The sequence below is a fragment of the Pinus tabuliformis genome, chromosome 8 (genome assembly GCF_031772625.1).
Source record: "Pinus tabuliformis cultivar Carrire ecotype Pingquan chromosome 8, CPIR1, whole genome shotgun sequence".
Classification (NCBI taxonomy): domain Eukaryota; kingdom Viridiplantae; phylum Streptophyta; class Pinopsida; order Pinales; family Pinaceae; genus Pinus; species Pinus tabuliformis.
This window is the reverse complement of record NC_142294.1, coordinates 1,782,625,741-1,782,650,950: the sequence shown is the minus strand read 5'-3', so window position 1 is coordinate 1,782,650,950 and position 25,210 is coordinate 1,782,625,741. Positions and strand designations below refer to the sequence as shown.

Here is a 25,210-nt window from a genome sequence, read left to right as displayed (position 1 = left end):
AGATATTATTTTTGATCGAAGACAAGTCTTCAAGAAAGTCTAATTAGCAATGTATTAGGTAGAAACAAATATAGAAAAGGAAAAAGATGAAAATGACATTGATGACCAGGACATATCTAGGTGGCTCTTGAAAACTTCAAAAATGAAACTCTTGAAAACTCAATGAAACTAGTGTTAGATTGAATATCTCCTCACAAATAATCCAACGACACAAACGACGTCTCAATCTCAGTTTCTATGTAGAGGTTATGGTTAGACAATGTTTAAGTCCAAACTCGGCAAAAGTCAAAGTCAAGCCAAGATGATATCAAAAATTGTATTGCTAATGTTAGCATGACGTTAGCAGGGTGACATGGCAGCCCAAGGGCATGACAAATTTCACATATTTTTGGTATTTTTGTCCTCTAAATGGGCTAATAAAAAGTGCCACATGACACCCCATAGCATGCCACTCACACCACAAGGGCTCACGTCATGTCACCACTATATAACCCAATCAACAAATCATACAATGGTGTGGAATCTTAGTGGTACATGACGAATAAACCAAGTCAGCAGCACCGTGAGAAGTACAGACCACATTGGCCAACCACACAGCACAACATGTTGGCTTCGGTTGCGCCATGTGATACAATGGTGGTTGAAGTGGCCTAATATAAGAGTGCCATGTGGTACAACCAATAGGAGCCACATGACACCTCGTGATGGAAAATTAGGCAGGTATTTGGCCAAGTTTGGGAAAGCAACTTGCTAGGGGTTAAAACTTGATGTAACTGTCAAGTCTGGTGGTATGCTACGAAACTTGGAGGATGGTTTAAATATTGGCGAGATTATTTCAAAAAATAAAAGTTTTATGTCTATTATAGGCAAGAGTAGGTTTTGAACCTATTACCCCCATCAGGGTCAATGTTTTAAATGTGGCATATTACACTTGGACTAACAACCCATATGTTGATTGGTCTACCCATTCAATCATATAAAAACTCATACAACACAGTGACCGAGGAGAGTTGTGAGCACACTAGTGGGGCTGACGGGCCGTGGAACTCAAACGTGGACATGAACACTGGATGGAAACCAAGACATGAGCAAGACCTCGAAGGCCCAAATTTTGAATGGATATATTATAGGGAAATATTCTTTAGAATATTCTTTCAAAGGAATTTGTTGTAGAATCTCAAGATTCTCTTGGGGATCTCGCAATGACAGTGGCATAATATAGTTGAGTTTATATTTATTAACTCAAAATTTCACAAAGTTTCACTGGTGTAGTCAGATTTGGGTTTTAAGTATCAGATCTTATGGCTCATTGAAGAAGCCCACATATTTCATTCATTGCATGGCACAAAGTTCGAGAAAACAAAGCACCTTTCCAATGTTTGTCATGTTTACTATTAAAAGTTTTAGAATGACAAGATGGACCTATTGGTGGTGTGATTCCTCTGTTTTGAGCAGCCCATTTTCAAGTGCCTCCCCAAAGTGAGTTATGATGGTGTATTTTTCCATGTACTCATTTTTATTTTTTCTCTACTTAATAAAGTGGTCTCCCCACTATTGAAGTAGGGCATGGAGACATAGTCCATACTAGACAAACTATGTTATCAAACATTGCGTGCATTATATTTATGGTCCCTTTTATGTTTCTTCTTTTGAAGTGTTTGTATAAATGGTTTTTACATGCTCTTTCATGTTATTCTACTAACATCAACTGAAGTAAAAATCTTGGATCCTGTTCGTATAAGAGGCATACTTGGTTACATATTGAGGAAGAAAACGAAACTAAAGGTGCAAGGATATGTAGATTATAAAATTTGGAGAAAAAGGAAGAAAAAAATGTACACATAGCGCAGAAAACAACCACTGCCAATATGCAGAAGTACAAGAAGTTTTTGAATTGATCTTAAATATTGTAAGTCTAGTTGAGATTTAGATCACTAGGCAATAGTGGTCGCACTCAAGTAGGAGTTTTTAGCACTAGTGAATGTAATAGTCAAGGTATAGTAATATCGTTTGTTGACTATAATGAGTATTTATTTGCATGTTAATGTCAATGAAACAACATTTAATTGTTAGATCAATATATTTTTTGGAATGCTAAATTTAACAATTGTTGCTCATGCATGTATGACATAAGATTAACATATTTATTCTTAACAAATTTAATTCTATTTAATCCTATAGCTTCAAACAATTGAATTAATGCAATTTCCTTACAAACAAATCATAGTAAAATGCATTTCGCCATTGAGTCTACCTCTCTATAAATATGTTTAGATTTTAAAATGCTTTTTTATAATGTTCAATCTATTTCTAAAATCTGTATTAAAAATAAAGAAAGATCGCCTAGTAAGTTAATTCGAACAGGTTGGTAAAGTGACTAATTATGACTTTTTAAGTCATGATAATGGTTTAAAAAATAAAAAACCATTCATATTGAGCATAGTTACTAAATTTGAGTTCAAATTTGAATTTGAAAAATTCAAAAATATGCTTCTTCTAGTCTCATTAATGTTTGAAGTAACATAAATGTATAGTTATATCTTTAATGAGGGTAATGTTTGAAGTAACATAAATGTATTCTTTTAATTTACAGTGTCACTGTTACCCATTCTTTGAAGAGGTAGCAGTTCTGGATGCCAAACTCGCTGAGGATCCTAGGCTTTAGCCTTTCAGTTTGACTCGATTCTATGATAGTCTATGGCAACAGTATAAACATTGATGCCATTTTCTGTAAGTTTTAGATGTCAGTTTTTCAAACTGTTATTGCAGAGATGTAAGTGAGAATTCGGACATTGAATTCCACTTATTTGTCCATAGAAAACATCCATTTCAATTGTATAAAATAATGATGTATATAAAATAAACTAATTAATATAATATATGTTTCGTTGTCCAAATCTTATACTATTTTGATGAGCTCAACGATTTAGCATTTATTATTAAATTTTAACACTTTGATATATTTAATTATTTTGATATATATATATGTAATTAAACTATAACTTTTTATGTATAATATAATATTATAATTATTATTTTAATAGTGTAGTCTAGTATTTAGGAATATATTCGTAAAATTTGGTCAGTGCATTGAGTTATGATTTTCAAAATAAAATTTGACATTTTGAAATAATTCATTGATAATTTATAAGCGGAAGTGCTCCAATATATTAGGAGATTTATATAATTATTTAATCATCTTATTGATTTGAATTTCTGGGTTTTAAGTTATTTACATATATTGAAAAAGAAGTATGAGATAGAAATAATATAAATTTATAGAAGAAGAAAAGAATAATTTAAATTTTATAGAAATAATATAAATTTATAGAAGAAGAAAAGAATAATTTAAATTTTATATAGAAAAGTATAACGTAATTTTCAAAATAAAATTTGAAATTTTGAAATAATTCATTGAGAAAGTGCTCTAATATTTTAGGACGTTTGTATAATTAATTAGTTATCTTATTGATTTAAATTTCCACTTTTTAGGTTATCTATATATAGAAAAGGAATTATGAGAGAGAAATAATATAAATCTACATATATTAATTTATATAAGAAGAAAAGATTATTTTATATTTTATATAGATAAGTATAACTTAATGATGCTCTCAGGATTTGTGCGTTAGTATTTCATATACACAAGCAAGAGCTCATAAATCCTTGGATTGCCTAATATTATCTCCTCCAATTTGTTTAACATACCATTCAATTTCTATCAAGTAATGGTCGAACTTCTGTATCACCTTCCCATGTTCGGTGACAACAGTTATCACCGTTAATTTAAACGGCAGAGGTGAACAATTTCAACTATATTAAACAGAGCAATATTAGACATTTGAATGTTACGACGACATAGAATCGTTGACCAACACGATCTCTCATGAGTGGCAGAACGTTATTCAATCAATTCCACCGGGTTGTGTATAATGAGATGTTTTCGTCCGCTGCTGGATACTATCCCGCGACCAATACCATAAACAGTCTCTCGCAAAGGCTTAGAGGACGACTTAGTTCCAAAAACCGTCATGGGATTGGCCATAAAGTCGAGAAAATACAGAAAAGAGATCATCCCCAGTGAGCAAACAAACATGGGAACGGGGCCAGAGATCCACAGCAGAAGCGGGAAGGCAAAGTAATAAGCCCTAATCCCCAAAGACCAGAAATTGCTCCCTTTAATTAGCGCTCTCTCAACGTAATGTTCAGGGACTGCTGAGTCGGGCGTGCTGATCAGAAAACTCACGTGAACGTAATAACGAGCACACTGTACATAAGATATGAAAGCTACCAGGAGACAGAGTAGCAGGCTCGCATATTTAAGGGTAGACGTCAGGGAATTTTGATTTCCGAAGAATATTTCAGTTACCAGACGGCTGGAGCAGATGCTGCTGCTACTTTGTTTGGCGAATGACAATACGGTGCCGATCACAGAACTGATCGTTAGTGAGAGACTGGCCAGATAGACCGCAGCAGATATGTTGCTTGACACCACTTGGAGAGCGATTGGGGTATTATGCGGCACAGTCTGCAATTACTTCTTGAATTCAAAACCCTAAAAAGCCAAATATAGTTTATGTATGTTGAAATTATAATTTCAACTGCAGAGAACAAAACAGCAGCAGCTACTTTATTCATTTGTCGTGATCCGGCGCCCCACATTTTCCCCCGATCTCTTATGTCACCGCCATTACCATCTTTTCACTCTTTAATTATTTTTTGAGTTCCCGAAGGATGAAGATCAGATACAGCACTACATCATTACTTCTCAACAACCATATTAATGAGCAAAACGGCTGAAAGAGAAAAGAACCAGCCTCAAGCCGACGTAGCATTTATCAGTCATAGATTTCATCACCACCGACTCAAGAAATATAGCAAAAGATCAAATCTGTTAATCATGAGTAGCAGAGACTTCATCAGCAAGTTAAAGCGGTGAAGACCCTTTCCCGCACTATAAATAGAAACAGAAACAAAAGTAGAAAACAGATGAAATAGATTGAAAGTCCTTTTGTAACACACATCAGTGTAGAACAAGAGAGTTTTTTTTTTGTATTGCACAGCAGTGCTGAAATTTTCTGAGATAGTTGTTTTGTGGAACTGAAGCGTTCCTGTTGTAATCCCTCTGACAAGAGGAAGATGCTTTTTAGCATAATATTTTGTGAAGATCCCTCTACGTGAGGAAGACTTATTTTATCAGTTAGTTTATCGTTTATAAATAGAAGTTTCTTTTTGCCTGTTGCTGTTACACCGTAAGTCGAAAAATACTTGACGTCAAAAATCCCCGTTACTGTTACACCGTAACTCAAAAAATACTTGACGTCAAAAGTTACGTTGCTGCAACACCATGAACAGCAACTGAAAAAATTTACGTTGCTGCAACACCACAAACAGCGTTGCTGCAACACAAGTTACAGCAACTGAAAAAAAAAAAAAAAAACTGTCTTGCTGCAACACCGTTTCCAGAGAACGAATTTTTCTGTTTTTCTGAGTTAAAAACAGAGTATTTTTCTGTGTCAAAGACAGAGTATTATTTTGATCAGTTTTTGATCCTAAGGCAAAGTAGAGTATTATTTTATGCTATGTTCTTGTGTTTTTGAATTATCAGAAAACAGAGTATTGCTCTCTGTTAATATTTTTGTTGTTTCGGAATTTATCAGAAAATTCTCAACAGTGGAAACTGAAGATTTTTCCACTGTATTTTGTTTGGAATAACCAGAAATTCCCGACATGGTATCGGAGCTTGTCCAGGCTCTTTGAAGACATCAAAGAAGCTGAAAGAAGATTTGTTGCTGCAGCAAATTATCCAGCAGAGCGAAAACGCTGTCAAGGTATTTTTCAGATTAGTTTTTTGTGTAGCTGCTGAAGACAATTAAGTGATTTTTTTTACAGTCAAGTATTACAAGAATGGCCAGCACCAGCGTGGGTATGTTTAATACCCAGCTCCCACAGTTCAATGGGAAAAATTATGACTACTGGGCAATAACCATGAAAGCCCTGTTTGCCTCACAAGATTTATGGGAACTTGTTGAATATGGATTTGAAGAGCCAGCAAATGAAGAAGAGTTTATTATATTAACTCAAGCAGAGAAAGAGTTGTTGAAGAGCAATAAGAAGAACGACTCAAAAGCCCTTGTATTCTTATATCAAGCAGTGCATGAGAGTGTGTTTCCGAGGGTAGCAGCAGCCAATACATCCAGAGAAGCATGACAAACTCTCAAGACAGCCTATCAAGGCATGGAGAAAGTGAAGACAGCAAAACTACAGTTGCTGAGGAAAGATTTTGAGAACCTGCGTATGAAGGAGTCAGACAATATTGACTCATTCTTCACACAAGCAATTGGTTTGGTCACACAGATAAGGTCTCATGGAGAAACTCTTGAAGAAAGGAGGATTGTGGAGAAACTATTGAGGTGCCTACCCTCAAAGTTTGATGTGATTGTCACCACCATAGAAGAGACAAAGGATCTCTCAAATTTTTCAGTTGATGAACTTCATGCATCACTGATAACACATGAGCAGAGGTTGAGTAGAAATGAAAACTCATCTCTAGAGCAAGCCTTCAAGACCCAGATGTCACTTGGAAGAGGAAGAAGTCAAGCCAGAGGAAACAAGAGAGGAAGAGGCAGAACCCAATATAGAGGCGGAAGAAACAGTCCAGCAAACGTTCAAGGAAGAGGCAGCAATCCAAATCAGAACCAAGGCCATGGCAGCAGTCAACAAAGTGGACAACATCATGCTCAAGGACAAAGGTATGAAAAATCCAATGTCGAATGTTATTATTGTAAAAAATATGGGCACTATGCAAATGAATGTAGGAAGAAGCAGCATGATATGAGTAATAGATCTAGTGCAAATATCACTAGAGAAAATATCGGTCAAGATAATGTGTTGTTAGTTTGTAATATGGCTGAAACAAACAGTGAAGATATATGGTTTGTAGATTCTGGTTGCAGCAACCATATGACAGGAAACATAGCCCTGTTTTCTGCTTTAGATCAGAGTGTGCAATCACAAGTCACACTTGGGACTGATAGTAAAATTTCTGTTATGGGAAAAGGAAAAGTTAAAATATTTACAAAGAAAGGTGAAAAAAAAACTATAGCAGATGTCTATTATGTTCCTGGAATGAAGTGTAATCTCTTGAGTATTGGACAGCTTGTTCAGAAGGGTTACAATGTTTTCTTTGAGACTGATGTATGCACCATCATGGACAGATTACCCAGCAAACGTTGTATTGCTGAAGTGAAGATGACAAGGAACAGGATGTTCCCTCTCAGAATAAGGGCAGATCTGAAAAATAAAGAAGTAATTGCAGCAGTAACACAAGAGGCTCTCCAAAGCGTACCAAAGGATGAAAATTGGTTGTGGCATTTGAGATTTGGACATCTCAACTTTGGAGGTCTTAATTTGTTGAGTAGAAAAGGAATGGTAAGAGGATTACCATTGATAGAAAAGCCAGACAGCCTTTGTGAAGGTTGTATATTGGGGAAATAACACAGAGAAAGTTTTCCAACTGGGAAAAGCATAAGGGAAAAAGCACCCTTAGAGATTATCCACTCAGATTTATGTGGACCGATGCAAGCCCCATCACTTGCAGACAGCCAATATTTTCTAACATTTATTGATGACTTTACCAAAAAGACTTGGGTTTATTTTCTGAAGAATAAGAGTGAAGTGTTTGAAAAATTTCAAAATTTCAAAGCACTTGTAGAAAATCAGAGTGGGCTGTGTATCAAGGTTTTGAGAACTGACAGAGGAGGTGAGTATATCTCCAAAGAATTTTTACGTTTTTGCAGAGAAAATGGAATTCATAAGCAATTTACAGCAAGGTACACCCCGCAGCAAAATGGAGTTGCTGAAAGGAAAAACAGAACAATCATGGATATGGCGAGGAGCATGTTGAAGGCAAAGCATTTGCCAAATAATTATTGGGCTGAAGTTGTACACTGTGCAATATATATTTTGAATAGATGTCCTACAAAAGCAGTGATGAACAAAGTGCCTGAAGAAGCATGGAGTAGGAAAAAGCAAGGAGTCACCCACATGAAAGTTTTTGGTTATGTGGCTTATGCACACATTCCAGATCAACTAAGGAAGAAATTGGACAGCAAAGGGGAGAAATGTATTTTCATTGGATACAGCGAAGAATCCAAAGCTTACAGGTTATATATCCCATCCACCAAGAAGTTTTTTGTGAGCAGAGATGTTCAATTTATTGAAGAGGAAGCTTGGGATGGAAGCATAGAGAAAACAGTTAATGTTAAAAACTGTTTGTCTCATGATGATGATGATGAGGAGTTGGCTGAAACACATCCCCAAACAGCAACGCCAACAACAGAACAGCAAAAGACACCCTTGAGGAGAAATAAGAGTGCTTCTCCAAGCACACCACAAGGAGGAAATTCAAGTGCATCTACAAGCACTTGCACACCAAATGAAAGAGGTAAGAAATTCAGAAATTTAAGTGATATTTATGATGAAGGAATGAATTCCCTGTTTTCTTTGTATTGTCATGTTGATGACCTTGTTCATTTCGAAGATGCAATTAAATATAAGAAATGGATAGAAGCTATGGATGAGAAGATGAATGCCATAGAAATAAATAAGACATGGGATTTAGTTGAGCTACCAAAAGGTAAAGAAGTCATTGGAGTTAAATGGGTCTACAAGACCAAGAGTAATGCTGAAGGCAAGATAGAAAGGCATAAGGCAAGACTTGTTGTCAAGGGATACAAGCAGCAATATGGGAGAGATTATGAGGAGACTTTCGCACCAGTTGCAAGAATGGAAACAGTAAGAGCAATGCTGTCCATAGCAGCATAAAACAAATGGAAAGTTTACCAAATGGACGTAAAGTCAACATTCTTGAATGGAGTATTAATGGAAGAGGTTTACATCGAGCAACCTCTAGGCTATGAGAAAAAAGGCCAAGAGCACAAAGTCTGCAGATTGAAGAAAGCTCTTTATGGGCTGAAGCAAGCACCAAGAGCATGGTACAGTAGGATAGATTCCTATCTACTGGAAAACGGATTTGAGAAGTGTGAAGGAGAACCCACTGTTTACATCAAAGAAAAAGACTGTAAAATTTTAATTGTTGTGTTATATGTTGATGATGTGATTTTTACAGGTAATGATGACTACCTCATTGAAAATTTCAAATCAGTCATGAAAGAAAAATTTGAGATGACTGACATGGGTTTGCTGAGATACTTCTTAGGAATAGAAGTAGATCAAAATAAAAATGGAATTTTTATTTCACAGGCAAAATATGTAAATGAAGTGTTGAGCAGATTTAACATGCAGGACAGCAAGGCAGCAATCACTCCCACAGTGACGGGATTAAAACTCAGCAAAGAGGACAGCAGCAAAGATTTTGACCCTAGTGTGTACAAGAGCATAGTTGGCAGCCTCATGTATTTGACTGCAACTAGGCCAGACATAATGTATGTTGTTAGTTTAATTTCCAGATTCATGGAGAAGTCAAAAGAAACACATGGCAGGCAGCAAAGAGAATTCTGAGGTATGTTAAAGGTACAAAAAGGTATGACATATTTTATACTGTTTCAGAATGTTCAGATTTAGTTGGATACACAGATAGTGATTGGGCTGGAAGTATAGATGACCGGAAAAACACATCTGGTTACATTTTTCACATAGGTTCAGGAGTCATTTCATGGGCTTCCAAGAAACAGCCAATTGTGGCATTGTCTACAGCAGAAGCAGAGTATGTGGCAGCTACAGCAGCAGCATGTCAAGCGGTTTGGATGAGGAGAATGTTGAGAAGTCTATGCCAGGAGCAGGCAACAGCAACATTTATTTTTTGTGACAATAGCTCAGCTATTGCATTATCCAAGAACTCTGTATTCAACAAGAGAACAAAACGCATAGACACAAAGTTTCACTACATCAGAGAATTGGTGAACAATGGAGAAATCATTTTACAACATTGCAGGACTCAGGAACAGGTTGCAGATATTCTGACAAAGCCATTGGATCAGAAAAGTTTTGAGTTTTTAAGGAAACTTCTGGGTATGACTGATAACCCAGCAGTTGAAATTAAAGGGGAGTGTTGAAATTATAATTTCAACTGCAGAGAACAGAACAGTAGCAGCTACTTTATTCATTTGTCGTGATCCGGCGCCCCACATTTTCTCCCGATCTCTTATGTCACCGCCATTACCATCTTTTCAGTCTTTAATTATTTTTTAAGTTCCCGAAGGATGAAGATCAGATACAACACTACATCATTACTTCTCAACAACCATATTAATGAGCAGAATGGCTGAAAGAGAAAAGAACCAGCCTCGAGCCGACGTAGCATTTATCAGTCATAGATTTCATCACCACCGACTCAAGAAATATAGCAAAAGATCAAATCTGTTAATCATGAGCAGCAGAGACTTCATCAGCAAGTTAAAGCGGTGAAGACCCTTTCCCGCACTATAAATAGAAACAGAAACAGAAGTAGAAAACAGAGGAAATAGATTGAAAGTCCTTTTGTAACACACAGCAGTGTAGAACAAGAGAGTTTTTTTTTGTATTGCACAGCAGTGCTGAAATTTTCTGAGATAGTTGTTTTGTGGAACTGAAGCGTTCCTGTTGTAATCCCTCTGTCAAGAGGAAGATGCTCTTTAGCATAATATTTTGTGAAGATCCCTCTACGTGAGGAAGACTTATTTTATCAGTTAGTTTATCGTTCATAAATAGAAGTTTCTTTTTGCCTGTTGCTGTTACACCGTAAGTCGAAAAATACTTGACGTCAAAAATCCTCGTTGCTGTTACACCGTAACTCAAAAAATACTTGACGTCAAAAGTTACGTTGCTGCAACACCAAAAATTTACGTTGCTGCAACACCATGAACAGCAACTGAAAAAATTTACGTTGCTGCAACACCACGAACAGCGTTGCTGCAACACAAGTTACAGCAACTGAAAAAAAAAAAAAAAAAAACAACTGTGTTGCTGCAACACCGTTTCCAGAGAACGAATTTTTCTGTTTTTCTGAGTTAAAAACGGAGTATTTTTCTGTGTCAAAGACAGAGTATTATTTTGATCAGTTTTTGATCCTGAGGCAAAGTAGAGTATTATTTTATGCTCTATTCTTGTGTTTTGGAATTATCAGAAAACAGAGTATTGCTCTCTGTTCATATTTTTGTTGTTTCGGAATTTATCAGAAAATTCTCAACAGTGAAAACTGAAGATTTTTCCACTGTATTTTGTTTGGAATAACCAGAAATTCCCGACAATGTAACTCTGAAAAACAAAAAAAAAATCAGTAATAATTTTCAATGATTATTACCATCATCATCGGCTGTACCCAGACTCGTTTGTATCCAGACTCGTTTGAGGCTTCGAAGTATTCCTAGATATGTAATAAAAATAAAAATAAAGATTTCCCAATAAACTGACGACTTACTCATTTGAATCCGAATAGTTTATTCAAATAATGCGGATGAGGTCACTAATTATGATTTTCTAATTACGACTACGGCTTAAAAAATGGGAAACCATTCCATTGACTGATAATGCCACCAGCTGACAATCATATAGCTTGTGAGAGTATTGTATTGACGAACATAAATGTCTTCTTTTAATTTATCCTGACCAGGAATCACTGTTATTCATTTTTTGGAGAGTTAATACTTCTGGATACCAAACTCTATGAGGATCCTACTTCTGGATGACTTTTTCAAACAGTTATCGCACCGAGGTGAGCATTCTTAAAGACGGGAGAGATATGTTTAATTTTTATTTAAAACAGAAAACACCGATTTCAAGACCATGTTTATAAAATGAATGTAATTAATATAATATATTTCCATTTTCCAAAATTAACAATAATTTAATTAGTTTATATATATACAATTTTTTTTTTGTTGTTTTACTATAATTTTGAGATTTTAATATGTAATCATGTTATCATTTGAAAATAAAATTTGACCATTTTGAAATAATTCATTGGTAGTCTATAAAATGGAGCGCTTCAATGTTTTAAATTTTGCAAAACTAATTAATTAGTCTATCTATAATGATATTTTAATTATTTTATTAGTTAGTATTTAATGATATAATTTTAAAATTTTAATTTTAATACGTAACTACGTTATTATTTTGAAAATAAAGTTTCACCATTTTGAAATAATTTATTCATATGCTTTTTATAGGGAGTTCGTAATCTTTTAATTTTGAAAAATTAATTATTTTATGAGGTATTATCTTTTAGGATATGAATTTTTAATATATTTTTTTGGATGTTATATTATTAAATTAAAATTTGTAAAATATATGTAAATTATTAGAGGAAAAAATATAATTAGCACAATCACATTTATTAATGTGGTTAATATATTTAGATAAATTTACATGAAGTACATTTTCAATCACATTTAATAATTTGGTTGATATACATGGATAATCTTATATCTACCACATCCATAGTTATTAGGTATACAATGTAAATGAGTCTTCTAAAGATTGGCCATTTATGATTATTGATAATAATGATGATGATGATGATTAACGCCCATTTAGATCAATGTGGTCATTTAGATCAATGTGGTATATAAGTACAAGGGAATGTGTAAATTAGTTAGTAAATTTATTTATTTTTAATATTAAAACTAACTTTTTATGATTAATATTATATTATATATTTTATATAATATTTAAAATACAATTTAAACCACAATAAATAAAATATTTGTAACTCTTTCTAAAATATTAAAAAAATTTATATATATAAAATTTAACTCTTTCTAATTCATATTAAAAAAATTAATTCTTCCTAATTCATATTAGATTAATACTTAAAATAAATATATACTTATAATATTATTTAATTATTTAATGTATCTTTTTCAATTTACAGTTACCGGAGATGACTATTAAGTATTGTTTGAAGAGATGATAGTTCTGGATACCAAACCCTATGAGGATCCTACGCTCCGGCCTTTCATCATTTCTCTTCGCCTAGCTCCTGAGGCCTCCGTAGAAACCTTTATGCCAGTTTTTTGATGTTTTGCATATCACTTTTTCAACATTGTTATGGCACAGAGGTGAGCTCTCTTAAAGACATGTATGGTTTTTATTTTAAACTATCGACTGAATAGAAAAGATGATGTTCATACAATTTTTTAATAAATAAAATATAATGTATAAAGATTTTTTTTTTAATAAGAAATTACATTGAAAATTTTGTTATAAGCTCTTTTTAACGAGTAAGTCTGGTTCATCTTCACCATATGATGAAGAAATAGATCTAGGAAGAAGATTAAATAGAGAAACACGTCACTCTAACAATTAGAAGATAACAATGATATTTGACTAGAGGAGGGAAAAAAAAATATCACATAATATTTATATAGATTTTATTAATTTATTAAAAATATACATAAATATATTTTTATTATTATCAACTTAATAATGTTTATATTTAATGCTATTTCACTCATTTATATTATTTTATTGATATAACCAAATATATTAAACAAATAACTAAACCTATTTTTATTGTATTATATTAAATGATAATATATTAATAAATTATATATATTTAAATATATAAGTATTATATACTAATTAATATTGAAATATATATAAATATATAATATGGGTATTTATATTGATATATGTAATATTTAATAAAATGTTAATATGAAGAATCAAAATTAATTATTTATAACGATTTATATATACAAAAAAGCTAACGATTAGGGTTTAAAAATATTTGATTCATATATTTTATTAATATATACACAAATTAAACTACTAATAAAGATTAAACATATAATATATCTATATTATATTTAAAATTAATAAAAAGATATTGTAATATTGTCGAATTGAGGCTTCTGTGATCCATATCAATTTATGAGAGATTCTTCAGCATAAATCACATAGAATATCATTTTTCGACGTGTTTCGAATGAACTACTGTGGTTCATCGTCAGGACAAGTTGGTTCGAAACGCGTCGATGACGATGAACCACACTAGTTGGTTCGAAACGTGTTGACAAATGATATTCTATGTGATTTACGCTGAAGAATCTCTCATAGATTGTAATATTACTAAACAATATTATAAATAATAATAATGCTAATAATAAAATATTGTTGTTAATAATAATAAACCAAAAAAAAAGAAAAAAGCTAACGGGCCTACAAAGACCGAGAAAACTAAGAAGAGAGGGCATGAATACAACAACTAATAATTTTCTAGTTGTCGTCCCTATTAATATTAGTGGAAGACCTCTCAATTTCAATGGCTTCCTTAAACTTAGGATGGTGGAAATAACCCTAGCCTCCTCAATGCAATATGATCCTTGGTCTTCTTCGCATGTAGATTTGGTCCTCCCGTGTTTGATATCAGCAACATGCTCCTTAATCCTCCGGTTAATAGAACGACGAGTTTCACCGATCTATGAGGTTCCATAGGAAGGGATGATATATATTCCATTCATATCCACAGGGTTTATGCGGTCTTTAATAGGCTTAAGAGAACTTCTAATGGTGCTGAAGGGTCTTAAGCTCAAAGGAATATTATGCTTCTTCAGGATTCTAGCAATCTTGTGAGTGGTGCCTTGGATGAAGGGGAGATGGACTCCTAAACTGGGATTCATGGGTTCTGTCTTCACCTTGGGACCATTGCTAGCTTTGAGGAAAGCTTTGAAACCCTTCTGCCAACTATAGCCATTTTGGACAAAAACATTAAGGACATGAGATTTTTCCTGTCAAAAGTGGTCTTCATGATTCTATGAGCCCGAGTGGCTAACGTGTTGAGAATTGGCATGAAGATACTGCTGAGTATGAGTCTTTTTTTGAAATACCTCATGGGAGAAAGATCCATCAACTCTCGTAGAAATGAAGACATCAAGAAAAGGAAGGCAACCATCGACCTCAGGCTCCATCCTAGGCCCCTTAGTTTTATTATTATTATTATTATTATTTAGCATTATTATTATTTATAATATTCTTTAATAATATTAGAATATGTATTATATGTTTAATATTTATTAGTAGTTTAATCTTCCTATATATTAATAAAACATTTGAATTAAATATTCCTAAAACCCTAATCTTTAGCTTTTTCTTATGTATGTATATATATCTATATATCTATATATATATATATATATATATATATATATATATAGCGTTATAAATAATTAATTTTGATTAACATATTATTATGATTATGATGATGATGATGATGATGGTTAACGCCCACTAAGACCAAATTGATCTATCAGATCTACAATTTTTTTAGTTATTAATTATCTGGCTCCTTGTCTTTCTTGGCGAGATTGGTGTTGTAACTTTCTTTTTTTTCTCTACGGTCTTCCAACTTCCTTTATCTTGCATCTCCTTCATCTCTTCTGGTTCTTGGGACATTGGTGTCTTAGCTTCGCGATCTATTGTGTTCGTCCTTTTGAAGATAGTCGGAGAAGAAGTTTGGTCTAGGAGATCTACTTTGCTGTTAAATAAAGATTTATTTTGTGCAGTATTCGAATCCTCATAACTGTTGATTTGCTGGGCGGGACTTTCTCCCTGCTTGTCTTGAGAGTTGTTTCTTTCTTGCCCGATTTCTTGTGATTCAGAGCTTTCTCTAGAGTATTCTTCTTTGATGACAGTGTAGTGTTCTTTCTGCGCTCCTTCCCACCATGTAGATCTGTGATGGTTTCTTCTAGAAGAATTTTTCTGGGAGGTTTTTGGGCAATTTTTGGCTAGATGGCCTGTCTCAAAGTAGGATCGACATCTGAAGAGGACACTTTCATAATCGAGTTTCTGGTTCCACACATAGTCTTTACTTGTTAGGATTATTTCACCTGGGAATCCGGCACTAAAGTCCATTTCCACACAGATGCATGCATATGTGGTTCTGGCATATTCCTCTGTTTCTGGGCACCTGCAGTAAAATTTCCCAATTGCATTTCCAATGGATTTTAGCGAGGAGACATTCCAGAGATGCAAGGGTAGTCTTGGTAATCTCACTCAAACTGGTGTTGAGGTTATGACTGTTGTAGAGGAATCGAATGATGGGTTCCATGGCTTCATGAATAGCCCTGATTTTTCCCAAAACCAAGGACCGGAGTCTAGAATACATTGTCTGCTTTCAGGATTTTCAAAATCTACTATAAAGAAACCCCTAGAACAAGGGTAGATATTAATTTCATCAAAAATGACAGGCTTCCATACCTCCGAGATCTAACTGTGGAGAGCTTTTAGCTGCGGCCAAAAACCATTGAATCGGCAGATTAGGGCACTTTCGGAAAACTTCAAAGCCTCATCGAGTGAGGCTTGGACCACCTGGACAGTGGGAGCTGGGGCTTCACTGACAATATGGGCAGGAGTTTGCCCTCCAGAACCGGATGAGCCAACAACTATTTTTCGCGAAGCTAAGAGCCATATTTTACTTCCCCATAGAACCCAGCCGCAGAAAAATAAGGCAGGAGATAAGATTAGATCTAGATCTAGCCGTAGAAGATTAGATCAAGAACCTAGCCGCCTAGATCCAGATCTAGTTGCAGAAGATTAAATCTAAAACCCAAAATGTACCAGGAAAAGTTTGGTAGAAGAGGTCGTTTTACAGTTTTTACAGTCGCACGATGAGATTTCTCATTCAAAATAGTTCGCCATGAATACTACAAATCACGTGGTCTTCTGCCTCTCGAACGCTTGGTTTTCATTTACGCCATGTACATTGACTGCTCAGCGGCCGCAGCAGCGAAGTTTGACATTTGGTCGCTCCTATTCTTCCCTTGCAACGCGCTGTTGTGTCTGTGCGGGGAAGCGAAATACTGTGAAGAGAGGGAGGCTTTGTCGCAGGGCGCCAACGCCCTCAGTAGGCTTGCAGACGACCCTTGAGTTTGTTCGAACCCAGGTCCAGGAGCAGGAGTTCACGAGGCGGCTGACCATTTATGAATATGGACAACCATTTTTATATATATTTCGATATTAATTAGTATATAATATTTATATATTTAAGTATATATAATTTAATAATATGTTATAATTTAATATATTACAATAAAAATAGGTTCAGTTATTATTTTTAATTTTTGATTATTATATTCTGTTATATAGATAAAATAATATAAACGAGTCAAATATCATCCAATATAGCGTTATTAAATTATATATATATATATATATATATATATATATATATATAGAGAGAGAGAGAGAGAGAGAGAGAGAGAGAGAGAGAGAGAAAGAGAGAATAAACATTAATAAATTAATAAAATTTATTTTGATTCTTCATATTAACATATTATTAAATATTGCATATATCAATATAAATAACCATATTATATATCGTTATAAATAATTAATTTTAATTCTTCATATTAACATTTTATTAAATATTAAATATATCGATATAAATAACCATATTATATATTCATATATATTTCAATATTAATTACTATATAATATTTATATATTTAAATATGTATAATTTATTAATATATTATAATTTAATATAGTACAATAAAAATAGGTTTATTTATTTGTTTATTATATTTGATTATATCGATAAAATAATATAAATGAGTCAAGTATTATTAAATATAGGTATTATTAAGTTGATAATAATAAAAATATATTTATATATATTTTTAATAAACAAATAATAAATTAATAAATTTTATATAAATATTTTGTGACATTTCTCTTTCCCTCCCCTAGTCAAATATAGCTATTATCTTCTCCCTATTTAACCTTCTTCTTAGATCTATTTTTTCATCATCTCCTGAAGAACCACACTGACTGGATCAAAATCTCCAATATAATTTCTTCGGAAAAAATCTTTATACATTATAATATAGATCACATAAACTTAAATTCAAATAAAATATATTTCCACTCTACAAATATAATAATATTTTAATTAATTTATTGATTTAACATTTAATGTAAAATTTTAATATATATAAATAATAATAGAAATAGAAATAATTATATAGAAACGTTAAAGAGATAAGATTTTTCCTTAAGTGTTCCAATCTTTTAGGTTTTGCATAATTAATTATCTATCTTAAGTATTACCTCATTGATATATATATATATATATATATCTAAGATAGGTATAATGTAATGATGTTCTCAAGTTTTGTTGATTATTTTAGATGGTTCATTGTCTTGAATTGTATCGAAAATATCATAAGGTAAGTCTGCTTGGATTGACTAATATTATTTCCACCAAATTGTTTAACATACCATTTCAATTTCTATGAGGTCATGGATTAACTGGTGGACCACAATCCCACGTTCAACGGAACAGTGATCATGGTTATTTGAAATAAAATATAATTAGGATGACTATGTTGAGAAGTAATATTAAGAAAACACGTTCATACATTTTCACATCTGCGCTGGATTATTATTAAAAACGAGATCATATCTGTAATGGACATTCTGCCTTTTTATACTGCGAGTTGTCTATTTCAATGAGTTGAATTTAGTTCGATGGTAGGAGTTAAATTTAATTAAGTTGTAGATTTTGGGAATACGACAAGTAAAGTCCTGTTCGTTAAGTTTTGTTAAAGTATAATAATCTTTTCTGAAATATTTTTATGGTATCATAGTAGGTCTAATCCTATTCACACAGTGGAGAGCAGATTGTGTAAAACGAGAGAAAATCTCAGACTCTCCAGACTGGAAAGAAATTCACAGAACAGGCTCCAAGGGTTTCAATTTTAGATCGTGAAGGAGCCAGACTGAGTATGAAGTATGCATAAAAGAGTTGAGAGTTTTTCTTTCTTGAGTGAGGCTTGCAACCCTTTGCTGTTTCAAGAGCCACTTTTCGAGACTGCCGCAGTTTCTTAAAAGGCCGCCGAAAGCCACTTCCTTTATCATCGTCATTTGCGGCCAGCCTTAACCGTTCCGAGTGTCCATGGTACTCTGTTGGAAAATCTAATTCGTAAAAACCAAATTTCCAAGTCTTTTAATTTAATTTAATAAACGGTTACTTTAGTTATTTATTATCAATGTTTCCCATCTAATTTTATTTAATTAATTTGTAATATTGAGAAAAACAACTCTTTACTCCACTTTTTGTTATCTTCCATTTTTGTGATAGTGAAGATCATGAAAGAGATATTCTAAATTTCTTGGTTGGTTAAGAGTGTCCACAAGTACGAGGTATAGTTTAGTGGAATAGTCGCTATCAAAGGTTTGCATGTTAAAAATTTTGGAGTTATGACGGTAATGAGTGCTAAGTGAACAATTCAAAAATCATGAGAAATTAGTCAGTTATGACTACCTCTCATAGAAATGGTCATATGTTAATGACTTACTTAACACAGTTGAATCCCAAAAAACGATATCTAATATAATACACTGCGTAAAACCCTAATACTTAAATTTTTTATTTATATGACTAGATTACATATTTGAAAGTCGCTTTTAACTCTTAGTAGTTTATATTTTTTTTTAAGCTCATATATATGTTTTTTTGAAGCTCATATATACATTGTGAAAGTTTTGATACAAGATAATATTTTATTATTATTTAAAAGGTTTTTCTTATGGAAGAAAAGGAATTCTATAAGTTGCTTTCAATTGGTGAATAGGGGAGATTACGGATAAAATAGATTAAAATTAAACGGGGCTTATTTATGGCGGGAGAAATTTTATGACTTTCTACATGGTAGTGGGAGGGAGGGTGCGTGCGGTGATTTTTTGGATGGAAAAAAGAAAAAGAAATTATTATTTTTTTAAAAAGAAAAAGGTGATTGAATTTGTTATTTAAAAAAATATTTATATGGATTTGTTCAATATTTTTTATTTACTATGACATATTAGTATAGATTTTCTTATTTTTTATTATTATGGGCCATGACCTATTTTTGTTGGTAGACAATTTGAATTTTGGATTATTCTAATGAGAGCGAGATTAGAGGTAGATGATTTACCAAACAATATTTAGAATGGGTTTGAGGAAGCCTCAAGTCACATAGTCTTTGAGGCTACAACACAATGACCTATTTTTGTTGGTAGACATTTTGAATTTTGGACGATTTTAATGAGAGCGAGATTAGAAATTGATTATTTACCAAATAATGTTTAGAATGGGTTTGAGGAAACCTAAGTCACATAGTCCCTGAGGTTACAACACAATATTGTCATCCAAAGATTTATGAATGGGAAACAATGCTATTGCATTATCCTTATTTCCTATTGGCAAAGGGATCATCCTTTTTTATAACTTGGAATATTATGGAAATGATAAAATATGAAAGGAGGTGCAACTTACTTCATTAAGAGAACTTTGGTAGTTGTTAATCAATTTCCCACTTTAACAGAAGAAGCAAGAGATTCTCATATTGGAGAAGTAATAGTAAAAGTCATGAGAGAAGTAATAGTAAAAGTCATAAGAGAAGTTGTAGAAGAGTTATTCAATACAAAATAAGGATATGAAATATATGGTGAGTACAGGTGACCTAAATTCAAACTGTAGAAGAGAGTATGAAGAAATTGTAAAAGAAAAAAATGATTATGTACAAGATGTAGAGTATAAGCATGATGCAAAAAGTGTTGTTCATTATGAAGATACACATGTAAAGGATGACATTAAAATTGTTTTTGAAAAAAAAATGGATAAAGATAACCTAGTAGTGAAAGTTGAGTTTCTTTCTAATATTGAATTAAATTTATTAAAGAGTGGCTTTAAAATTCTAAGTATGGAAAATACAAAAGTGGTTATAGAAAAACTACAATTACTACAATGGGAAATTTAGCAAAATTAATGAAGGAAAGCATTAAAGCTCTTGAAGATTATGTGACACTAGAAGAGAAGACAAAGGAACATGAAGATATTATTTTCAATCCAAGACAAGTCTTCAAGAAAGTATAATTAGCAATGTATTAGGTAGAAACAAATATAGAAGAGGAAAAAGACGAAAATGACATTGATGACTAGGACATATCTAGGTGGCTCTCGAAAACTTCAAAAATGAAACTCTTGAAAACTCAATGAAACTAGTGTTAGATTGAATATCTCCTCACAAAAAATCCAACGACACAAATGATGTCTCAATCTAAGTTTCTATGTAGAAGTTATGGCCAGACAAAGTTTAAGTCCAAACTCGGAAAAAGTCAAAGTCAAACCAAGATGACATCAACAATCGTATTGTTAATGTTAGTGTGATGTGAGCAGGGTGACATGGTAGCCCAAGGGCATGCCACATGTCACATATTTTTGGTATTTTTTGTCCTCTAAATAGGCTAATAAAAAATGCAACATGACACCCCACAGCATGCCAGTCACACCACTAGGGCTCACCACATGGCACCACTATATAACCCAATCAACAAATCATACAATGGTGTGGAATCCTAGTGGCACGTGACGAGGAAACCAAGTTAGTGGCACCGTGAGAAGTACAGACGAGATAGGCCAACCACGCAGCACAACATGTTGGCTATGGTTGCGCCATGTGATACGGTGGCAGTTGAAGTGGCCTAATATAAGAGTGCCATGTGGTGCAACCACTAGGAGCCACATGACACCTCGTGATGGACAATTGGGCATGTATTTGGCCAACTCTCTGATGAATGAAGTGGTGTCCCCCTATTGAAGTAGGGCATGGAGACATAGTCCATACTAGACAAACTACGTTATCAAACATTGGGTGCATTATATTTATGGTCCCCTTTATGTTTCTTCATTTAAAGTGTTTGTATAAATGGTTTTTACATGCTCTTTCATGTTATTCTACTAACATCGACTGAAGGAAAAATCTTTGATCCTGCTAGTATCAGAGGCATACTCAGTTACATGTTGAGGAAGAAGACCAAACTAAAGGTGCAAGGATATGCATAGTATAAAATTTGGAGAAAAAGGAAGAAAAGAATGTACACATAGAGCGGAAAACAACCACCGCCAATATGCAGAAGTACAAGAAGTTTTTGAAGTGATCTTAAATATTGTAAGTCTAGTTGAGACTTAGATCACTAAGCAATAGTGGTCGAACTCAAGTAGGAGTTATTAGTACTAGTGAATGTAATAGTCAAGGTATAGTAATATCCTTTGTTGACTTAGTGAGTATGTAGTTGCATGTTAATGTCAATAAGACAACACTTAGTTGTTAGACCAAAATGTTTTTTGGAATATTAAATTTAACAATTATTACTTATGCGTGTGTGAGATAAGATTTAAATATTATTCTTAACAACTTTAAGTCTATTTAATCATGTAACCTCAAACAATTGAATTAATGCAATTTCATTACAAACCAATCATAGCAAAGTGCGTTTCCTCATTGAGTCTACTTCTCTATAAATATGTTTAGATTTCAAAATGTTATTTTTATAATGTTCAATCTGTAATAAAAATCAAGATGGCCGAGTAAGTTAAGTCGAATAGTTTAGGTAAAGTGGCTAATTATGACTTTTTAAGTCGTGACCATGGTTTAAAAAATAAAAAACCATTCCTATTGACCATAATTACCAAATTTGAGTTCAAATTTCAATTTGAAAAATTCAAAAATATGCTTCTAGTCTCATTAATGTTTGAGGTAACATAAATGTATAGTTATATCTTAGTTATATCTCTAATGAGGGTAATGTTTGAAGTAACATAAATCTATTCTTTTAATTTACCGGGTATCACTGTTACCCATTCTTTGAAGAGGTAGCAGTTCTGGATGCCAAACTCGCTGAGGATCCTAGGCTTTAGCCTTTCAGTTTGACTCGATTCTATGATAGTCTATGGCAACAGTATAAACCTTGATGCCATTTTCTCTAAGTTTTAGATGTCAGTTTTTCAAACTGTTATTGCAGAGATGTAAGTGAGAATTCGGACATTGAATTCCACTTAAAATTTGTCCACATAAAACATCCATTTCTATTGTATAAAATAATGATGTCTATAAAATAAACTAATTAATATAATATATGTTTCGTTTTCCAAATTTTATACTATTTTGATCAGCTCACTGATTTAGCATTTATTATTAAATTTTAACACTTTGATATATTTAATTATTTCGATATATATATGTAATTAAAATATAACTTTTTATGTATAATATAATATTATAATTATTATTTTAATAATTTAGTCTAGTATTTATAAATATATTTGTAAAATTTGGTAGATTATCTTCTGGATTCATCGTATTAGTTTTCTTTTGATTGACTTTCGAATCAGTAATGGTGGTTCATGAGAAAGAATAATGAAAATTGATTTTTTTCTTTTAATAAATAGATATGAGATATTTTGACAAATAATTAAATCATAAATTATTATATTACTATTCTAATTATTTTTTTTATTCTATTTTTTCATTTAAAATTTATAACCGGAAGTGCTCCAATATCTTAGGAGATTTGTATAATTATTTAATATTTCTGGTTTTTAAGTTATTTACATATATTGAAAAAGAATTATGAGAAAGAAATAATATAAATTTATATAAATTAATTTATAGATGAAGAAAAGAATAATTTAAATTTTATATAGATAAGTATAACGTAATTTTCAAAATAAAATTTGAAAATTGAAATAATTCATTGAGGAAGTGCTCTAATATTTTAGGACATTTGTATAATTAATTAGTTATCTTTTTTATTTAAATTTCCAGTTTTTAGGTTATCTGGATATAGAGAAAGAATCATGAGAGAGAAATAATATAAATCTACACATATTAATTTATATAAGAAGAAAAGAATAATTTATATTTTATATAGATAAGTATAACCTAATGATTCTCTCAGGATTTGTGGGTTAGTTTTTCATATACACAAGCAAGAGCTCATAAATCCTTGGAATTATCTCCTCCAATTTGTTTAACATACCATTCAATTTCTATCAAGTAATGGTCGAACTTCTGTATCACCTTCCCATGTTCGGTGACAACAGTTATCACCGTTAATTTAAACGGCAGAGGTGAACAATTTCAACTATATTAAACAGAGCAATATTAGACATTTGAATGTTACGACGCCATACAATCGTTGACCAACACGATCTCTCACGAGTGCCAGAACGTTATTCAATCAATTCCACCGGGCTGTGTATAATGAGATGTTTTCGTCCGCTACTGGATACTATCCCACGACCAATACCATAAACAGTCTCTCGCAAAGGCTTAGAGGACGACTTAGTTCCAAAAACCGTCATGGGATTGGCCATAAAGTCGAGAAAATACAGAAAAGAGATCATCCCCAGTGAGCAAACAAACATGGAAACGGGGCCAGAGATCCACAGCAGAAGCGGGAAGGCAAAGTAATAAGCCCTAATCCCCAAAGACCAGAAATTGCTCCCTTTAATTAGCGCTCTCTCAACGTAATGTTCAGGAACTGCTGAGTTGGGCGTGCTGATCAGAAAACTCACGTGAACGTAATAACGAGCACACTGTACATAAGATATGAAAGCTACCAGGAGACACAGTAGCAGGCTCGCATATTTAAGGGTAGACGTCAAGGAATTTTGATTTCCGAAGAATATTTCACTTAACAGATGGCTGGAGCCGATGCTGCTGCTACTTTGTTTGGCGAAGGACAATACGGTGCCGATCACAGAACTGATCGTTAGTGAGAGGCTGGCCAGATAGACCGCAGCAGATATGTTGCTTGACACCACTTGGAGAGCGATTGAGGTATTAAGCGGCACAGCCTGCAATTATTTCTTGAATTCAAAACCCTAAAAAGCCAAATATAGTTTATGTATCTCTGAAAAGCAAAAGAAAAATCAGTAATAATTGTCAATGATTATTACCATCATCATCTGCTGTACCCAGACTCGCTTGTTGCTATTTTCGAATCCTATGACGGTGGTATTGGGGTACTTTTTGATTCTGTAGAAGAGATAGACATGGTAGGCCACCAAGAAAAGAATACCTGTGGGCACCAGCACCAGGTCCAGATTTGAGGCTAGATCGCTCCAGAACATTTTGTCGAAACCCAGCAAAAATCTAGCCCAAGAGGGATCCAAACTATTGGTGGGGCGAATAAGCTTGTTGATTATCACTTAATAGGTGGGGCGAATAAGCTTGTTGATTATCACTTAATAGCCATATCACTTAATAGTCATACAGAAATGGGCAAAATAGGCCCGCCAGTCTTTCCTGCGAAAAATACTGCAATTTAATTGCAGCTCCGCAATGCATTGCATGCCCACCTGGCTTCACAGCCTTTAAGAAGAAATGAAGTGGCAATAGGACTTAGCTCAATGATTCCATAATATGATGATAGTCAAAGTCGG

The 25,210-nt window shown here is 33.1% G+C and overlaps 2 protein-coding genes across 2 annotated transcripts; both read right to left on the bottom strand.

Annotated features, from left to right (window-relative positions):
* Positions 1-3,900: 3,900 nt before the first annotated feature.
* On the bottom strand, positions 3,901-14,909 carry LOC149243332 (uncharacterized). Its single transcript, XM_089371184.1, has 3 exons — positions 14,829-14,909; positions 11,303-11,365; positions 3,901-4,528 (listed from the first exon to the last, which is right to left on the bottom strand). Exons 1-3 carry the CDS (start codon positions 14,907-14,909, stop codon positions 3,902-3,904), a joined length of 771 nt encoding a protein of 256 aa, XP_089227310.1. The 3' UTR covers position 3,901.
* A 9,075-nt stretch (positions 14,910-23,984) lies between these two features.
* Positions 23,985-24,977, bottom strand: LOC149243331 (uncharacterized). The gene is made up of 2 exons (XM_089367796.1): positions 24,725-24,977; positions 23,985-24,622 (listed from the first exon to the last, which is right to left on the bottom strand). Exons 1-2 carry the CDS (start codon positions 24,896-24,898, stop codon positions 23,996-23,998), a joined length of 801 nt encoding a protein of 266 aa, XP_089223922.1. The 5' UTR covers positions 24,899-24,977; the 3' UTR covers positions 23,985-23,995.
* Positions 24,978-25,210: the final 233 nt, after the last annotated feature.

Coding starts and splice junctions, on each gene's coding strand:
- LOC149243331 (XM_089367796.1), bottom strand. CDS start 24,898: ATGTTCTGGAGCGATCTAGCCTCAAATCTGGACCTGGTGCTGGTGCCC. Junction 24,623..24,724: donor GGGTACAGCAGATGATGATG/GTAATAATCATT, acceptor AAATAATTGCAG/GCTGTGCCGCTTAATACCTC.
- LOC149243332 (XM_089371184.1), bottom strand. CDS start 14,909: ATGGAGCCTGAGGTCGATGGTTGCCTTCCTTTTCTTGATGTCTTCATT. Junction 11,366..14,828: donor ATGGATCTTTCTCCCATGAG/GTATTTCAAAAA, acceptor TTACATATCTAG/GAATACTTCGAAGCCTCAAA. Junction 4,529..11,302: donor GGGTACAGCCGATGATGATG/GTAATAATCATT, acceptor AAGTAATTGCAG/ACTGTGCCGCATAATACCCC.